The 17,267-nt window shown below is 37.1% G+C and overlaps 1 protein-coding gene across 6 annotated transcripts in view; it reads right to left on the bottom strand.

Annotated features, from left to right (window-relative positions):
- VPS8 (VPS8 subunit of CORVET complex) overlaps positions 1-17,267 on the bottom strand; it is a 244,539-nt gene that overhangs the window by 92,294 nt on the left and 134,978 nt on the right. For all 6 annotated transcript variants that reach the window (XM_081830850.1, XM_081830876.1, XM_081830874.1 and 3 more), the window contains 3 exons: positions 16,509-16,593; positions 15,646-15,744; positions 2,448-2,537 (listed from right to left, as the gene is read on the bottom strand). In XM_081830850.1, coding sequence (XP_081686976.1) covers positions 2,448-2,537; positions 15,646-15,744; positions 16,509-16,593 — 274 coding nt within the window. The remainder of the gene's footprint in view (positions 1-2,447; positions 2,538-15,645; positions 15,745-16,508; positions 16,594-17,267) is intronic.

The raw sequence follows: 17,267 nt of genomic DNA, 5'->3' as shown, positions 1-17,267 counted from the left end.
GATATATTCAAACTTCACCTGTATAAAGCACAGAACTCAAAACCGGAAAGGATTAATGTAATTTAGAAGACGACATTTAAGATATGTTTATCAGTCTTTGATTTTCTATCTTTTCCCTGGTCTATCATTTTGTTTTATTTAAATATGACTTTCCTTCTGGTTATAACTTAATATTCTGGCTTTCTTTTTCATTTCAAGAATTCTCAAAACAATTGGTCAGAAGCATATTTCTTGCCACCAAGAAAGGTACTTTATAAAATTTGTGTGGGATTCTCTCATATTCAGTAAATCTCTGCAATAAGTAAACACTTCATTTCTTTAAATGTGTATGACTCAACAAGCACTCCACAATCAAATAGCCAGTTTTTTAAAAAAAAATCCATGACACTTCAGCTTTTTTATGTTTGTCTAATGAGTGACATTATATTCATTTACTTGGCCTATCTCTAAGGATCTTTAGAGACTAAGGAAAATAGAAAGCCCTGCATTGGATAGCCTTACATTTTAAATGACAGTAACAACACTTAAAGATGAGGAGCTATATCAGAAACTGCTGACTTTTAAAGAGCGGAGAGGCTCTGTGGACTGCGAGTAGTTGTAGCAGAAGCGTCCTCCTGTCCTCATCACTAGAATGGACTGGATGACTCTCCATGTACTTCCTCAGTATCCTTGGCAATGCTCTGTCATCATTCAAGTCCAATTATTCTGCAACTGTCTTTTGGCTTACCCGTCTTCTTCCTTGAGCACAGGGATACATGTATATGTTTTTTGTATCCTCGGCACATAACAGTGTTTTTGGTTCACAGCAGGTACATAATATTTATTGAATCCATGAATGTGTCTTTATCTTGAGTTAACGGACCTCATCATGCTAGACAGCCAAGCCCGACGTCTGGGAGTCACTTTTAACCGCTCCGATCACTTTCGACTCAATTCTAAGCCCTACATGTTCTACTTCACAAACACATCCTAAACCCGTCCACATCACTGCCACAGACTTAGTCCCCATCCTCGCCATCTTTTGCCTAGAGCCTTCACCTTCTAACTGACTGGTCTACGTGGTCTCTCTTCTCCCTATGCTCTCTTTGCTAGTCCACTCCCCACACTATAAAGTTAATTTTCTGTAAAATGAATCTAATGATGTCCTTTTGCTAAAAAACTTCAGTAATTCTCTAGGTTATCTAGAAGATATGGTATAATTTCTTAGCACTACACATAAGACAGTTCAGTATCAGAGTGCAAACTCTAGTTTCTAGCCTCTATACCTTTAACTCCTCCCTCCATCAGAACTTTTCTGACTTACCTGAATGCTCCTCCCACCACTGTCACCAGGACGTCATAGTCACAGACCTGGCCATTCTCTGGATATGCATGTTGTCTCATGCCTTCAAGTCTTTACATACCCAGAATCCTCTATTTAGAAAGTTAGTCTCAAATCTCTGCCTAGAAAACTGATGCCAATCGCTCAGGACCCAGGCATGTCTGGGAGCTCTCGCCTGGCCTCAGTCAGTCACTCTCTCCTCTTGCTTCTGTAACACTTTCTCCATGTGTCTGGTGTAGCACTTATAACCTTGCATGGTTATATAAGTGCTTCTTTCTTCCACACGGAAAATTAAAGAAAAGGCTGCATTCCTATCTGCAACCCAAGGCCTACCATACTGTGGTACACGGTGAGGCCGTGGTAAGTGTTTAAATTAATAAGTTCCAGATCTTTGTCTCTCCTTCCAGCTGCCCTCCACTCAATGCTTTGGTTTTCCTCTTGCATAGTTATCCCCTCCTACACTTATGGGCACTTGAGGACTCTAGGTCATGCTTTATGTTGCTGTCATGGTCCTATTCCCTACCTCTATCACTTGTGGACCTAACACCAGTGAGCAAAACGCACTACCAGCAGTGCAATCATAGTGATAAGTGGAATCCTAGGGTCACTAAATAACACTTGAAACTGAGCGTCTCAATATTTGACATTAATATAACTGTATTCTAATTAAGATTTCCCAAGAAAAATTCTAAATAGCATTAACCCAAACTGAGACAAAAGTCTGAATAAATAATAAATAACGTCAACCTCAAAGAGAATAGAGCTGTAGTTCCTATAGTAAAAAACAAACAAACAAAAAACAAAAAAGAGGGGGGATCTTCTGTGGATTACTAATTCTAGATTAAGTACAGGGCATAGTTCTAAAAATGTTTCTGTGATATTACTATGTATTATGCAGAAAGATACACTCTTTCCTTCCAGATGCAGAGATCATCATACAATTGCTCCCAAACACACACACACACACACACACACACGTGCGCGTGCACACACACATTGTGTAAAAAAAATGCTTAAATGGGAACTATGTATTGAAGACATTACTACAATCAAAGTTCTTAGGTGGATATTCAATAATTGTCTCTCCACTAGATGCTTCTTCCCAATATATTTTTGCAATATTTACCTGAAGTTTTTTAATGACTGTTTCAATCTGTTCAGAAAAGTGAGTAGCAACCAGCTCTGCAGCTTTACAGGGCCTCAGGGATACAAGTTCCTAAAGTGAAAGGAAAAGATAAAATGATCTTTTATGTTAAGTTTAAACAGAATTTCCATAGATGTGAAGCATGATTACCTACTTCAGTATTTTCATGAGCTTCTATACTGCATTTCAGAAGACCTCAATGTAAGGTCTCAATTTAAAGGCACATTGCAAATGAACAAAATTAGAAATATGCCAGGTAAAAAATTAGATTTTGATATAAAAGGTAATTCATGCTTAGAAAATGAAAGCACTAAAACTGTGGATTTAAGCCTTGATATCTACAGGATGAACAGAAGGAACAAAAGCTTTCCCAAATTTCCTGTCAGTGAATTTCACTCTTGAGCTTAAAGTAATAACTTGAAGCAATTAAAAAAAAAAAAAGTATAGTTGCAATTTTTCCAGTTAAGAATTTGAAAACTTTATGCCTGATGCCTGGTAGATTTTGAAACAAGGAGTGTCTTAAAACAATTTAAGGTCACAAGTCTTAAATGAGACAAAGAGGTTGACCACTGTTTATTAACCACTGTTAATAAGATCTATTTCTGTCAAATTTAAGACTTCCAATCTGCCCTCTCCTTGAACTTTCCTAGACATTACTGGCTACTTATCTTCTTGAAACTCTCTTCTAACTTGGTTTCTGTGACCTACTCTTCTATCCTTCCAATTGCACATTTACATGGCTGAAATGCAAAGACCAACAACAGCATCAACATGGTAAATTCTCAAATAAAAATGAGACAAGTTACTGTGACTGCAACATTCATGATATATCTAATATTTCTGTATTAGTACCTGCTCTTCAATAATAATGAGCAGATACAAGTAACTGTAGTTTATACTACTTTTATAGAATACATCTCAAAACAGAGAAAGCACAGCTAATGAACATCACAAATGAAAAGGGGATATTACCCATCGATCTGAAGATATTAAAAATAAATTATTATGGATTAATTTATATCAAGAATTTGAAAATTTAGACAAAATGGATAAAAGTTCCTAGAAAAATGTCATTTAATAAACCAACTTAACAATTAGAAAAACCTGCGTTGATTTTTAACCACTAAGGAAATTGAACGAATACTCAAAAGTTCTATATAGAAAACTCCAGGCCCAAAGAGCTTCACTGGTGAGTTCTAGCAACCATTTAAGGAAGAAATAATGCCAACAATTAACCTCTTACAGAGAATAGGAAACAAAACAAAACAAAACAAAACTTCAGCTCATTTTATGAGACTAGCAAAATTTTTGATACCTAAACTCAACAGGACAATGTAAGAAAGAACTACACTGATACAAACATCCTAAATAAAAACAAAGTCCAACAATATTTAAAAAGGATAATATCAGGATCAAGTTACATTTATCCAAGAATTCAAGGCTAGTTTAATACCAGTAAGATTCACCATAACTATAGAATAAGAAAGAAAAGGCGAAAAAACTCATTTATGAGAAAACTGTTAACATACCAGAAATAGAAGACTTCCATAAAAATCCTTAGAGTAAACACTGTACTTATATTGGAAATAAACATTTAAAAAAAACCATTAACTATAGCATTGCTATGATGAAAATATGAAATTGTGACAGTTAATCTAATGAAGAATAGAAAATCTCTATAGAGAAAATTATAAACCTTTAGAGAAGCTCTTGAATAAAGGCTTATACCGTATGGTCACAGACTGGAAGACTCAATATTGTAAAGATGCCAATTAAATTTAAAAATAACTGAGAGATTCAGTGCAGTCCCTGTCACTATCATAAGGATAAAAGAATTGTTTTGCTATGACCAGCTGATAACATATTTAAAAGTATAAAAGGTCGACAGGTGGGGAGGATGGCAGAGTAGGAGGACCCTAAGCTCACCACTTTCCACCAATACAACTAAATAATACCTACATTACTGTAAATTACCCAGAAAATGACCTGAAGACTGGCAGAACAAACTCTCCACAGCTAAATATAGAGAAGAGACCCCACTGAAGCAGGTAGGAAGGGTGGAGACACGGTAGGGAGCTAAACGGACCAACAGGACTAAACACAGGAGGGATGGACACCTTGGGCACAGAGAGGGGAGAGAAACAGACTCTTGCATCAGGAAGCCTACACGGGAAGATGAAACCCCCTAACACGGCTTTGAAAACTTATAATCAGTGGGATTTTAAACCTGGAACTTTGAAAATCAGCAGACTAGTAAGAGAGCCTGGAGGGTGAGAGGAGACTGAGTCTCTGCCCTTAAAGAGATGGCACAAAAAACAAGTCCTGAGGAGATACAACATTAGCAGCATTAGTTTGAAAAATGCATACGGCATAGCGGAGGGAGATTTGTTTGCTAATCTCAGAGCATGTGCTGGAGGGGCAGGGATCCTTGGGAGACCTCTCTAGGAACAAAGGAGCTGGTGGGCACCATTTCCTTCCCCTGCTCCTCCCTCCCCCCAACCCCCCAACCCCCCAGCATAAACACACAGCCACCTGCAGGAACGAGCACAGCACCAATACTCTCTAACTAACTTACATACACCACCACTGCACCCCAGCTCTCCTGTGGACATGCCTCCTTCAGCCAGGTCTCCATTCCAGGTCCCTCCCACAGCAGACCGACACAAACCTTGCTAACAGTATGCATCCTGCCCCAGGGCACTTCAACGAATCTGACCCCTCCAACCTAGCCTGCCTCGATCCCCAGCAGCTGCAAGGTCCCTCTTGCCAGTGTGGACCTTGCCAGCACTGCATGCCCCACTTCCGTAGTCTCCTGCAGTTCAGGGCTACCACATCTCTGGTAAACGCATGGTCTAACTCACCTTAAGACCAAGGTGACCCCAGAATGACCCACTAACAATACAGGGAACAAACCCTGACCACAAAAGGCAAAGAGCTATTGCAAATAACTGGACTAAAAGCAAAGGCAACTCAATTACAATAGTAGGATGCATGCAACACCCATAGAAGACCCCTTGAAGCACCAGGTTCTGGTGAACAGGGGACATCACGCTGCAGGGTACTACAGGATCTCTTCTTCATAAGGCCACTACTTTCAACAGCAGGAGACATAGCTGACTCTCTTAACACCCAGAAGCAGACACAGAGAGTTCAACAAAATGAAGAGATAGAGGAATATGTCCCAAATGAAAGAACAGGACAAAAATCACAGCAAGAGAGCTAAATGAAAGCAATAATATGCCTAATAGAGAATTTAAATTAGTGGTCATAAAGATACTCATTGGACTTGAGAAGAGAGTGGAGGAACTCAGTAAGACTCTTAACAAAGAGACAGAAAATATAAAAAAGAACAAAACAGAGATTAAGAACTTAATTACTGAAATTAAAAATATATTACATGAAATAAAAAGTAAACTAGGAGAAGCAGAAGAATAGACAAGTGACCTGGAGGACAGAGTAATGGAAAACAATCAAGCTGAACAGGACAGAGGGAAAAAAAAGAAAACAGAAATAGACTTAGGGAATTCAGCAACACCATCAAGTAGAACATTCACATTATGGGGATTCCAGAAGAAGAGAGAGAAAAGGGTGCAGATAATTTATCTGAAGAAATAATAGCCAAAAACTTCCTGATTCTGGGATGGAAACAGAAATCTAGATCCAGGAGGCACAGAGAGCTCCCAACATAATCAACCCAAAGAGGTCCTCACCAAGACACACAGTATTTAAAAGGGCAAAAAGGACTGATAAACAGAGAATTTTAAAAGCAGCAAGAGAAGACAGTTATGTACGAGGGAAACCACATAACGCCATCACTGATTTTTCAGCTGTAACTTTGAAGGCCAAAAGACAGTGGTATGATATATTCAAAGGCTAAAAGAAAAAAAATACCTGCAGCCAAGAATACTCTATCTGGCAAGGCTACCATTCAGAATAGAAGGACATTACACGCAAACAATGAATCGTGTAACACTACATCAAAAACTAATGATGTAATGTATGGTGATTAACATAATAATAAAAAAATTTAAAAAAAGAATAAAAGGACAGATAGTGTTTCCCAGACAAACAAAAGTTAAAGGAATTCATCACCACTAAAACAGTCCCACAAGAAATGTTAAAGGGAACTCTTTCAGTGGAAAGAAAGACAGTAAATAAAAGTAGGAAATACAAAAGCATTAAAATATATCTATAAAAATCAGTCAAGGCATTCACAAAATAAATGGATATAAAGTATGCCACCATATACACCTAAAACCTGGAAGGGAAAGGAGTAAAAAAATGGGTTCAAACTTAAGTGACCATCAACTTAATATATGCATAAGATGTTATATATAAACCTAAGGTAACCACAAATCAAATCCAGTAAAAGATATGCAAAAAAGAGTAAAGAATCCAAGTATACCACTAAACAAAGCCAGCAAACCATGAAAGAAGAGAGCATGAGAGAAAGGAACAGAGAAAAACTACAAAAAGAACCACAAGATTAGTAACAAAACTGCAGTAAATACATATCTATCAATAATACTTTGAATGCAAATGGACTAAATGCTTCAATGAAAAGACACAGGATGACAAAACGGATTAAAAAAACAAGACCCATCTATATGCTGCCTACAAGAGACTCATTTCAGACCTAAAGACGCATGCAGATCAAAAGTGAAGGGATAAAAAAGCATTTACCATGCAAATGAAAGTGAAAAGAAAGCCAGGGTAGCAATACTTATATTGGACAACTAGACTTTAAAACAAAGAGTGTAACGAGGGGCAAATAACAGACACTATATAAATATAAAGGGAACAATCCAACAAGAAGATATAACAACTGTAAATATTTATATGGGAGCACCCAAATACATAAAGCAGTTAATAACAGAAAGGAAGTCACTGATAATAATACAGTAAAAGGGTACTTTAACACCTCACTTACATCAATGTACAGGATCATCCAAACAGAAAGTCAACAAGGAAATAGTGGCTTTGAATGACACACTGCACCAGATGGAAATCCATATATCCATCCAGATATATTCAAAACCTATCCTAAAACAGCAGAAAACACATTTTTTTTTTTTTTCCCAAGTGCATATGGAACACTCTTCAGAAGAGATCACAAGTTAGGCCACAACAAGTCCAAACAAATTCAGGAAGACTGAAATCATACCATCCATCTTTTCTAACCACAATGCTATGAAACTAGAAGTCAACCAAAAGAAAGAGTCTGGAATGACCACAAATACATGGAGGTTAAATAACATGCTACTAAACAATCAATGGATCAACCAAGAAATCAAAGAATAAAAAAATAAATGGAAACAGGGGTGCCTGGGTGTCTCAGTCAGTTAAGTGTCTGCCTTCGGCTGGGGTCATAGTCCCAGGGTCCTGGGATTGAGCCCCATGTCAGGCTCCCTGCTCAGTGGGGAGCCTGCTTCTGCCTCTCTCTCTCTGCCCTTCCCCCAGCTCATACTCTCTCCTCTTGTGCTCTCTCTCTCAAATAAATAAATAAAATCTTAAAAGAAGGAAACAAATGAAAAAGAAAATACAATGGTCCAAAATCTTTAGGATGCAGGAGAAGCTGTTGTAAAAGGGAAGTTTATAGCAATACAGGCCGACCTCAAGAAGTAAGAAGAATCTCAAACAACCTAACCTTCTACCTAAAGGAGTTAGAAAAAGAACAAAAGCCAAAACAGTAGAAGGAAGGACATAAAGATTAGAGCAGAAATAAATGATAAAGAAACTAAAAAAATGGGGCGCCTGGGTGGCTCAGTCATTAAGCGTCTGCCTTCGGCTCAGGTCATGATCCCAGGGTCCTGGGATCGAGCCCCACATCAGGCTCCCCGCTCTGTGGGAAGCCTGCTTCTCCCTCTCCCACTTCCCCTGCTTGTGTTCCCTCTCTCGCTGTGTCTCTCTGTGTCAAATAAATAAGATCTTAAAAAAAAAAAAAACTAAAAAAAATAGAACAGAGCAATGAAACCATGAGCTGGTTCTTTGAAAAAAATCAACAAAATGGATAAACCTTAAGGCAAACTCATCAAAAAAAAAAAAAAATGCAGCAGGCTCAAGTAAACAAAATCAAAAATGAAAGAGGAGAAATAACAACTGACACCACAGAAATACAATTATAAGAGAATATTATGAAAAATTATATGACAATAAATTGGACAACCTAGAAGAAATGGATAAATTCCTAGAAACATATAACCTCCCAAAACTGAATCCAGAAGAAATAGAAAATTTGAACAAACATAACCAGCAAAGAAATTGAATCAGTAATCAAAAAACTCCCAGCAAACAAAGTCCAGGACCAGATGGCCTCACAGGTGATTTCTACCAAACATTTAAAGAACAGTTAATACCTATTCTTCTCAAACTACTTCAAAAAGTAGAAGAGGGCCGCCTGGGTGGCTCAGTTGGTTAAGCAACTGCTTTCGGCTCAGGTCATGATCCTGGAGTCCCTGGATCGAGTCCTGCATCGGGCTCCCTGCTCGGCAGGGAGCCTGCTTCTCCCTCTGACCCTCCCCCCTCTCATGTGCTCTATCTCTCTCATTCTCTCTGTCTCAAATAAATAAATAAAATCTTTACAAAAAAAAAAAGTAGAAGAGAAAGGAAAGCTTCAAAATATATTCTATGAGGATATACCAGTATTTGCTGACGCCAAAACCAGATAAAGACCCTATGAGAAAAAGAACCACAGGCTACTATCTCTGATAGATACAGATATGAAAGTTCTCAACAAAATACTAGCAAACTGAATCCACCAATACATTAAAAAAATCACTTACTATGATCAAATGGGACTTATTTCTGGGGTGCAAGGGTGGTTCATTATTTGCAAATCAATCAATGTGATTCATCACATCAATGAGAAAGGATAAAACCATATGACCATTTCAACAGATGTAGAAAAAGCATCTGATAAAAGTACATCTGTTCATGATAAAAACCCTCAACAAAGTAGGTGTAGAGGTAACATTTCTCAATGTAATAAAGGCCATATATGAAAAATCTGCAGGTAACCTCATACTCAATGGTGAAAAACTGAGAGCTTTTCCTCTAAAATCAAGAAGACGACAAGGGTGTCCACTCTCATTACTTTTGTTCAACACAGTACTACAGGTTCTAGCCACAGCAATCAGACAAGAAAAAGAAATAAAAGACATCCAACTTGGTAAGGAAAAAGAACTTTCACTATTTGCAGATGACATGATACCACATATAGAAAACCCTAAAGACTCCACCAAAACACTACTAGAATTGATAAATGAATTCAGTAAGGTCACAGGATACAAAATCAATATATAGAAATCCACTGCATTTCTATACACTAATAATGAAGTGGCAGAAGGAGAAATTAAGAAAACAATCTCATTTACAACTGCACCCAAAATAATAAAATACCCAGGAATAAATTTAACCAAGTAGGTAAAAGGCCTGTACCCTGAAAACTTTAACACAGTGATAAAAGAAACTGAAGATGACAAAAACAGATGGAAAGATATTCCACATTCATGGACTGGGAATACCAATATTGTTAAAATGTCCATACTACCCAAAGCAATCTATAGATTTAATGCAATCCCTATCAAAATACCAGTAGCATTTTTCATAGAACTGGAACAAATAATCCTAAAATTTGTATGAAAGCACAAAAGACCTGAAGAAGAACAAAACTGGAGGCATCACAATCCCAGATTTCAAAACATACTACAAAGCTGTAGTCATCAAAACAGTACAGTACTGGCACAAAAACAGATACAGAATAGAGAGCCTAGAAATAAACCCATGATTACAAGGTCAATTACTCTTAGGCAGAGGAGGCAAGAATATCCAATGGGAAAAAGCCTCTTCAACAAACGGTGCTGGGAAAACTGGACAGCAACATGCAAAAGAATAAAACTGGGCCACTTTCTTACACCAGACACAAAAATAAACTCAAAATGGATTAAGGACCTAAACGTGAGACCTGAAACCCTAAAAATCCTAAAAGAGAGCCCAGGCGGTAATTTCTCTGACATCGGCTGTAAGTAACATTTTCCTACATATGTCTCCTGAGGCAAGGGAAATAAAAGCAAAAATAAGCTATTGGGACTACATCAAAATAAAAAGCTTCTGTACAGCAAAGGAAACAATCAACAACAAAACTAAAAGACACGCTACAGAATGGGAAAGATATTTGCAGATGACCTATCCAATAAAGGATGAGTATCAAAAGTACATAAAGAATTATATAACTCAACACTAAAAAAAACCAAATAATCCAATTAAAAATGGGCAGAAGACACAACGGACATTTCTGCAAAGACAACATACAGATGGCAAACAGACATATGAAAAGTTGCTCAACATCACTTATCATCAGGAAAATGCAAATCAAAACTACAATGAGGTATCACCCCACACTTGTCAGAATGGCTGAAATCAAAAAGCACAAGAAACAAGTGTGCGTGAGGATGTGAAGAAAAAGGAACCCTCGTGCACTGTGGTTGGGAATGCAAACTGATGTGGAAAACAGTGTGTAAGTTCCTCAGAAAATTAAAAATAGGGGCGCCTGGGTGGCTCAGATCATGATCTCCAGGTCCTGGGATTGAGCCCTGCATTGGGCTCTCGGCTCGCTGGTGAGTCTACTTCTCCCTCACCCTCTCCCTCTGTGATCCCTCTCGCTCTTGCTCTCTCTCAAATAAATAAATAAAATCTTTTAAAAAATACATTAATAAAAAAATTAAAAATAGAGCTACCATATGATCCAGTAATTCCACTACTGGGTATTTACCGAAAGAATACGAAAACACTAATTTGAAAAGATATATGCACCCCTATGTTTACTGCAGCATTATTTACAACAGTCATGTATATATACACAATGGAATATTACTCACTCATAAAAAGAATAAAATCTTGCCATTTGCAACAACATGAATGGAGCTAGAGAGTATAATGCTAAGTGAAATAAGTCAGTCAGAGAAGGACAAATACCCTATGATTGATTTCACTCATATGTGGAATTTAAGAAACAAAACAAAGGAGAAAGGAGAAAAACCAAAAACACAGACTCTTAACTATAGAGAACTGATGGTTACCAGAGGGAATGGGGGTAGGGGGATGGGTGAAACAGGTGAAGAGGATTAAGTGTACACTTATCACAATGAGCACTGAGTAATGTATAGAATTGTAGAATCACTATACTGTACACGTGAAAGTAACATAACACTGTATGTTAACTATATTAAAGTTAAAATTTAAAAATAAATAAAAGTATAAAAGGTCAAGAATAGCCAATACTCTCTTCAAGATTTATTATAAAACAACAATATTTAGTAGTGTGGCACTGATGCAGAGAGAGACAGAACAGTAAAGCAGAAGAGAGTGCTGAAAAACAGATCAAACATATAGATCCTTGATATGCTTATGACAAAGTAGCACTGCTGAGCAATGGGGAAAGGCAACTTTTTAAAATAACTGTTGCTGGGAAAACTGGACATCCATACTTTGAAAATTAATTGGACACCACTCTTATACCATGTACAAAAACTGCTTTCAAGTGGACCTAAGATTCAAAGACAAAAACAAAATAAACAAGAAAGCTTTTAGACAATAATATAGGAGAATTTCTCCTTTAGTAGAGAAGGAAAAAATTGATGATTTGACTACTTAAAAAAAAAAAAAGAACTTTTCTTAAAAAGAACCACTGAAGAAAGCCATAGAGTGGAAGATATCCACAATATATATCACTGAAAAAAGACTAACATCCAAGATACATGATGAAAGTACAAGAGACATTCTAATAGAAAAATGGGCAAAATACTTCAACAAGCACATCACAGAAAGGGAATTTAAATGGCCAATAAACAAGAAGACTATCAATCTCATTAGTAATTAAGGGTATGTAAATTTCAAACATAATAAAATATCATTATACATGCACTAGATGGGCAAAATTTTGAAGTCTAGCAAGGATACAGAGCTAATGGAAAATCTCATACAATGCAGGCATCTGGTGAAGTTTAATGTATTTATCTCAATTAACTGGCAATTATATGCCCCTAGAGCAGAAATTATCAAATCTTAGCATGCATCAAAATCACCTGGAGGGCCTACTGAACCATACCACTGGGTCCACCTCCAGAGTTTCAGATAGACTAGGTCTGAAGCAAAGACTGAAACGGCCTTTTTTTTTTTTTTTTTTTAAGATTTTATTTATTTGACAGAGAGAGAGACAGGGAGAGAGGGAACACAAGCAGGGCGAGTGGGAGAGGGAGAAACAGGCTTCCTGCCGAGCAAGGAGCCCGATGCGGGGCTCGATCCCAGGACCCTGGGATCATGACCTGAGCCGAAGGCAGAAGCGTAATGACTGAGCCACCCAGGTGCCCCTGAAACTGTTTTTTAAGTTCTCAGCTGATGCTGTAATGCTAGACTGCCCTCAAGAAATGCTGTGCTTAAGATGCATGTATAAGTATGATCATGGATGGGGACGCCTGGGTGGCTCAGTTGGTTCAATGTCTGCCTTCGGCTCAGGTCATTATCCCAGAGTCCTGAGATCAAGTTCCGCATCGGGCTCCTTGCTCAGTGGGGAGCCTGCCTCCCACTTCCCCTGCTTGCTCAGTCTCTCTTGGACAAATAAATAAAATCTTTAAAAAAAAAAAAAAAAAAGAATGCTCATGGATGGATTTCTTTTAATAGCCCAAAACTAGAAATAATAGAAATGTTCACTAACAGTAGAAATGAATAAATTTTAATATAATTGTAAAATGGAATCCAAGAATTAAAATGAACCACAGCTACCTACAACAAAATGTACAAACTTCAAAGAGTAGAACTTCATTTATGTAAAGTTCAGAAAAAGGCAAAACAAACATGTCGTTTTAGAGATGTAGGCATGTGAAGTAGCAGTATATAGAAAGGCAGGAAATTATCAGAAAAACCAGGATCCTGGGCATATCAGGGAAGGCAAGAGAATGGGATCAGGAAAGGATACACAAAAAGAGTCTCGGGTATTGGAAATAACTCGATTTCTTGATCTGGGCCTAGGATGTTTGCTTTTTTAAATGTGTTATTAAACTGCACATTTGTTTTATGCACTTTTGGGGATGTTTTCTATATTTCAAAATGAAAAATATTTTAAAGATTTATTTATTTATTAGAGAGAGAGAGTGTGCACACGTGTATGAGTGGTGCTGGGGGGGAGGAGGGAGGGAGAGAATCTCAAGCAGATTCCCTGCTGAGCGCACAGTCTGGCACGGGGCTCCATCTCTGAACCTGAGACCATGGTCTGAGCCAAAAGCAAGAGTCGGATGCTCAAGTGACTGAGCCTCCCAGGTGCCCCAAAATGAAAAATATTTTTAAAAATCTAATGAAGCATGTTTTGTCCATATTGGAAAAGCCACTGAAACTAGAGATTCTTTCCCTGGAATCCATAGACCCAGTCTAAGAACAGCTTTTAGGCGGTCTGTGGATCCCTGAAATCATAAACAAAATTACGTAGCTGTGTACATGCACAATCTTATGCACCAGGGGTCCAAATCTGTCATTAGATTCTCGTAAGAGGTCTATAACCCCCAAAGTGTGAAGAACCACTGATCTACACACTGTGTCTACTGTCAGAAAACTCTGAGTACTTTTCCCTCTACACACTGAATGTTGATTTTATTCATATTACTGAAGCCACAGAAGTTCTTCAAAAAAAGTCTATATATTTGTAATTGTGGCCTTAAGAGATACGAAAAAGTTCAAGGTGAAAAAATGTGCAGATGTGGGGAAAACAATCAGCAGAAATAATTGTGCAGCAAAAACACTTCTTGTTTCTCCAGTATGAGTTTTCTGCTGAGTCATTTGTTTACTCATTAATTCATCACGTTTCACATTATGCAGAGACATAGCTTCATTTTTGGATGTCTGGAGTCCATGTGCTCAAACCACTGCATAATGCAGATGAAGTGAAATGAATAAGAAGCCATAATGCAACTATGGAGACAAAGGGACTGATGAAAGGAAAAAGAATACAAAATGATTAAAGGAAAAAAGATACAAATGAAAATCGAGAAAGGTTTCCTTGGGTTCTTTCCACCAAGATATATTCATCTTATTGTTAGCAGGAATAGGGTAACATTAAATAACACGTATGTTCTCAATCCTACAGATGAAAAAGCGTAGCAATTACTTCAGACCACATATCTGGTGACGGACTGCCCCATCCTTCACAGCACATGTTTCACATAAGATGCTGTGCACATTTCCTCTCTCTCTAAACTTTAAAACTGTCAGGAACTAGAACAAAGAATTCACGTAACAAGCAATGTTTCCTCAAAGTTTCAGAGCTCATTCTTTTTTATCATTTTCCATATGTATAACATTTTTTTAAAAGATATCGAATAATCACATATCTTTCACCACATCTCTAAACCCATTACCAGAAGTTCCCCCATCAGCTGATCCTTGCTACAAGGGAAAAAACTTTGTAGATTTGTTACCTCCAAAACTAGTATTACCTCAGCATCTTTCATTAAACTTTTTTTTTTTCAATTATTAGTGATCCATAAAACAACAGATTCAAAAAACCTGCTAACTCTGTTGCAGTGTACATGATGAATCTAAGGTACTAACGTGAGGACTGATTTTGGGGCCCCTCTTTAGAATGCATTGCGATCACATGTTCATCACACATGTATTAGTCTCTCCATTTAGGCATCTATAAGCTTGTTTTTTTTTTAAAAAAAGTTCTTGCTCCAAAGTCAACTCCTGTATTCTTGTAACACAGCATACATAAACAAAATCAGAATCATCACTGTTACATAGAAGAGAGAAATACATCAGAGAGAACAATGCATTAGAGTACTGTTTGTAAAATTCCATTGGGTGATTGGGGTGAACGGCTCCCTATCACATTTTAGGGGGGAAGACCAATACTACTCTCTCAGAGCCATTCTAAGGTTCTAAGAACCCACTAATATTCCAGTTTGTCATTCGGCTGACTGAACTTGGGTTCTTTTCAGAAGTCATGATATAATAAATTGTATAGGACATGGACTTTATGAATACAAATAAAAGGTGAAATAATCTGAAAAAGATGTTAATCCTCAAGTGGATCAACTTAACATGACACCTGCCATTACTTAGTTAGCATACACTTAATTTGGGAGCTATCCATACAAATGGGGAAATTTAACAAGTTTTATTGAATCAGCACCTCTATATGATCCATTGCTTTCTGCCATACAGACTGCTTCTCCTCTGCACTGTGTCCAGGAATGGATAAGATATTGTGAATGTAGTTAAAGACTTCTTCCTGAAGAACACGAGACAATACAACTTATTCATTAATTCACTCAAGCAATAGTCAGTCACTATCCACTATCTGTACTAGTCTTGGTAAGTATCTATTATTTGGAGCTGGTAAACCATTTGTAGATAAACTGCTGGAAAACTGACACTAAAGAGAATGAGTTTAATGTTTAGGGTACACTCTTGGAAGTTGCAAATCCATTCCAATTAATTTTGGTCTCAATTTCACTAACCAAATGAGGGAATATCATATACTTTTATCTTTGGTGGACGCTATCCACATTCCTAATTTCATCTCATATCACTCTTTCCCTTTTCTATTATCCTTGTCCCTATCCTGGAATACTTTTTTGCTGGCTCTTTGCTTGACTGGCTTCACCTCAAATTCCAAAACTCAGTCTCTATGTCACCTTCCCTGGCTGCTCTGTAGAAGTCAGTTTCCCCAGTATCTCCTCAAGTTGCACCCATTTTCTCTTCACTCATCCACATCTGTAATTAAGTATTTGGTTTCCTTACTGTCAGTCTCCATCACTAAACTGTAAGTTCTAAAGTTGTAGCAAATATATCTGATTTAATGATCAGGGTATACTTGGCTAATAGTAGGCACTCAACAAAAACCTGGTGAATAAATGAGGAAAACCTTGAATCAGCAAACACATGTCCCAACATTTCTACTGAATAGCTATACCTACTTAATAGTTATTTCTACTCAATAAGGGGAGGGGAGGACTGAGTAAGAAAAAAGGGTAAAGCAGTATCATAGCTCACCTCCCTTAGCGGGTCACGTAAGTAGCAATCAATTATTTTGTCATATTGGTGTTCTCGTTCATACATAAACTCGCAAATTTGATAGCTAGAACATAAAAGGAAAAACTTCAGAGTACCAACAGGCAGGCAGTTATTAGCTTATTGTTTCAAGAAGTTTGCTTACAGAGGTTAGTATTAGGAAAAATGAATATAGTAGGTGTGATTTCTACTGTGAAATGGAAGTTACAGTATCTAAGGGAGAGGAGTATCTGCCATTCCTCTAAATACAGGTTTAAAATGCTGCTGAACATGAATATTATGTTTATAAGAAATTTAAAAGCTGGGTACAAAATAAGTGTTAAAGCAACAATGTGTTACATAAAAACAGTTAATATATGAGTTATCAATGAACTATGTGAAGTTTCTCTGTTCAGAAATGAAATATTCAACAAATGAGATAAATAATAGTGTTAACATATTGGACCTTATTTGGTATGTTAAATTCTGCACTGTTTAGAATATGTATGAATAAGTGACTCAAAAATCTATAAAATAATGGAACTTTTAAGTAAACAAAACTAAAATTATAAATCATAAGACTTATTTCATTTTCATACTAAAACAAATGTACAAGCACTTCAAATTTACTCAGTGTTAATTTCTGCAGATGTTACTTAATTTCTAGACTTGAAAGACAAAAACTTTTGCATTTAGGTTTTTTGTTGTAATTTGCATAGCTTTCTTAATTAAAAATTGGCAATGCATCAACTGGCTTCCAGT

The sequence above is a fragment of the Leptonychotes weddellii genome, chromosome 1 (assembly GCF_054177405.1).
Source record: "Leptonychotes weddellii isolate Sample4059 chromosome 1, ASM5417740v2, whole genome shotgun sequence".
In the NCBI taxonomy this organism is placed as follows: domain Eukaryota; kingdom Metazoa; phylum Chordata; class Mammalia; order Carnivora; family Phocidae; genus Leptonychotes; species Leptonychotes weddellii.
This window is presented reverse-complemented; position numbering and strand designations above follow the sequence as displayed.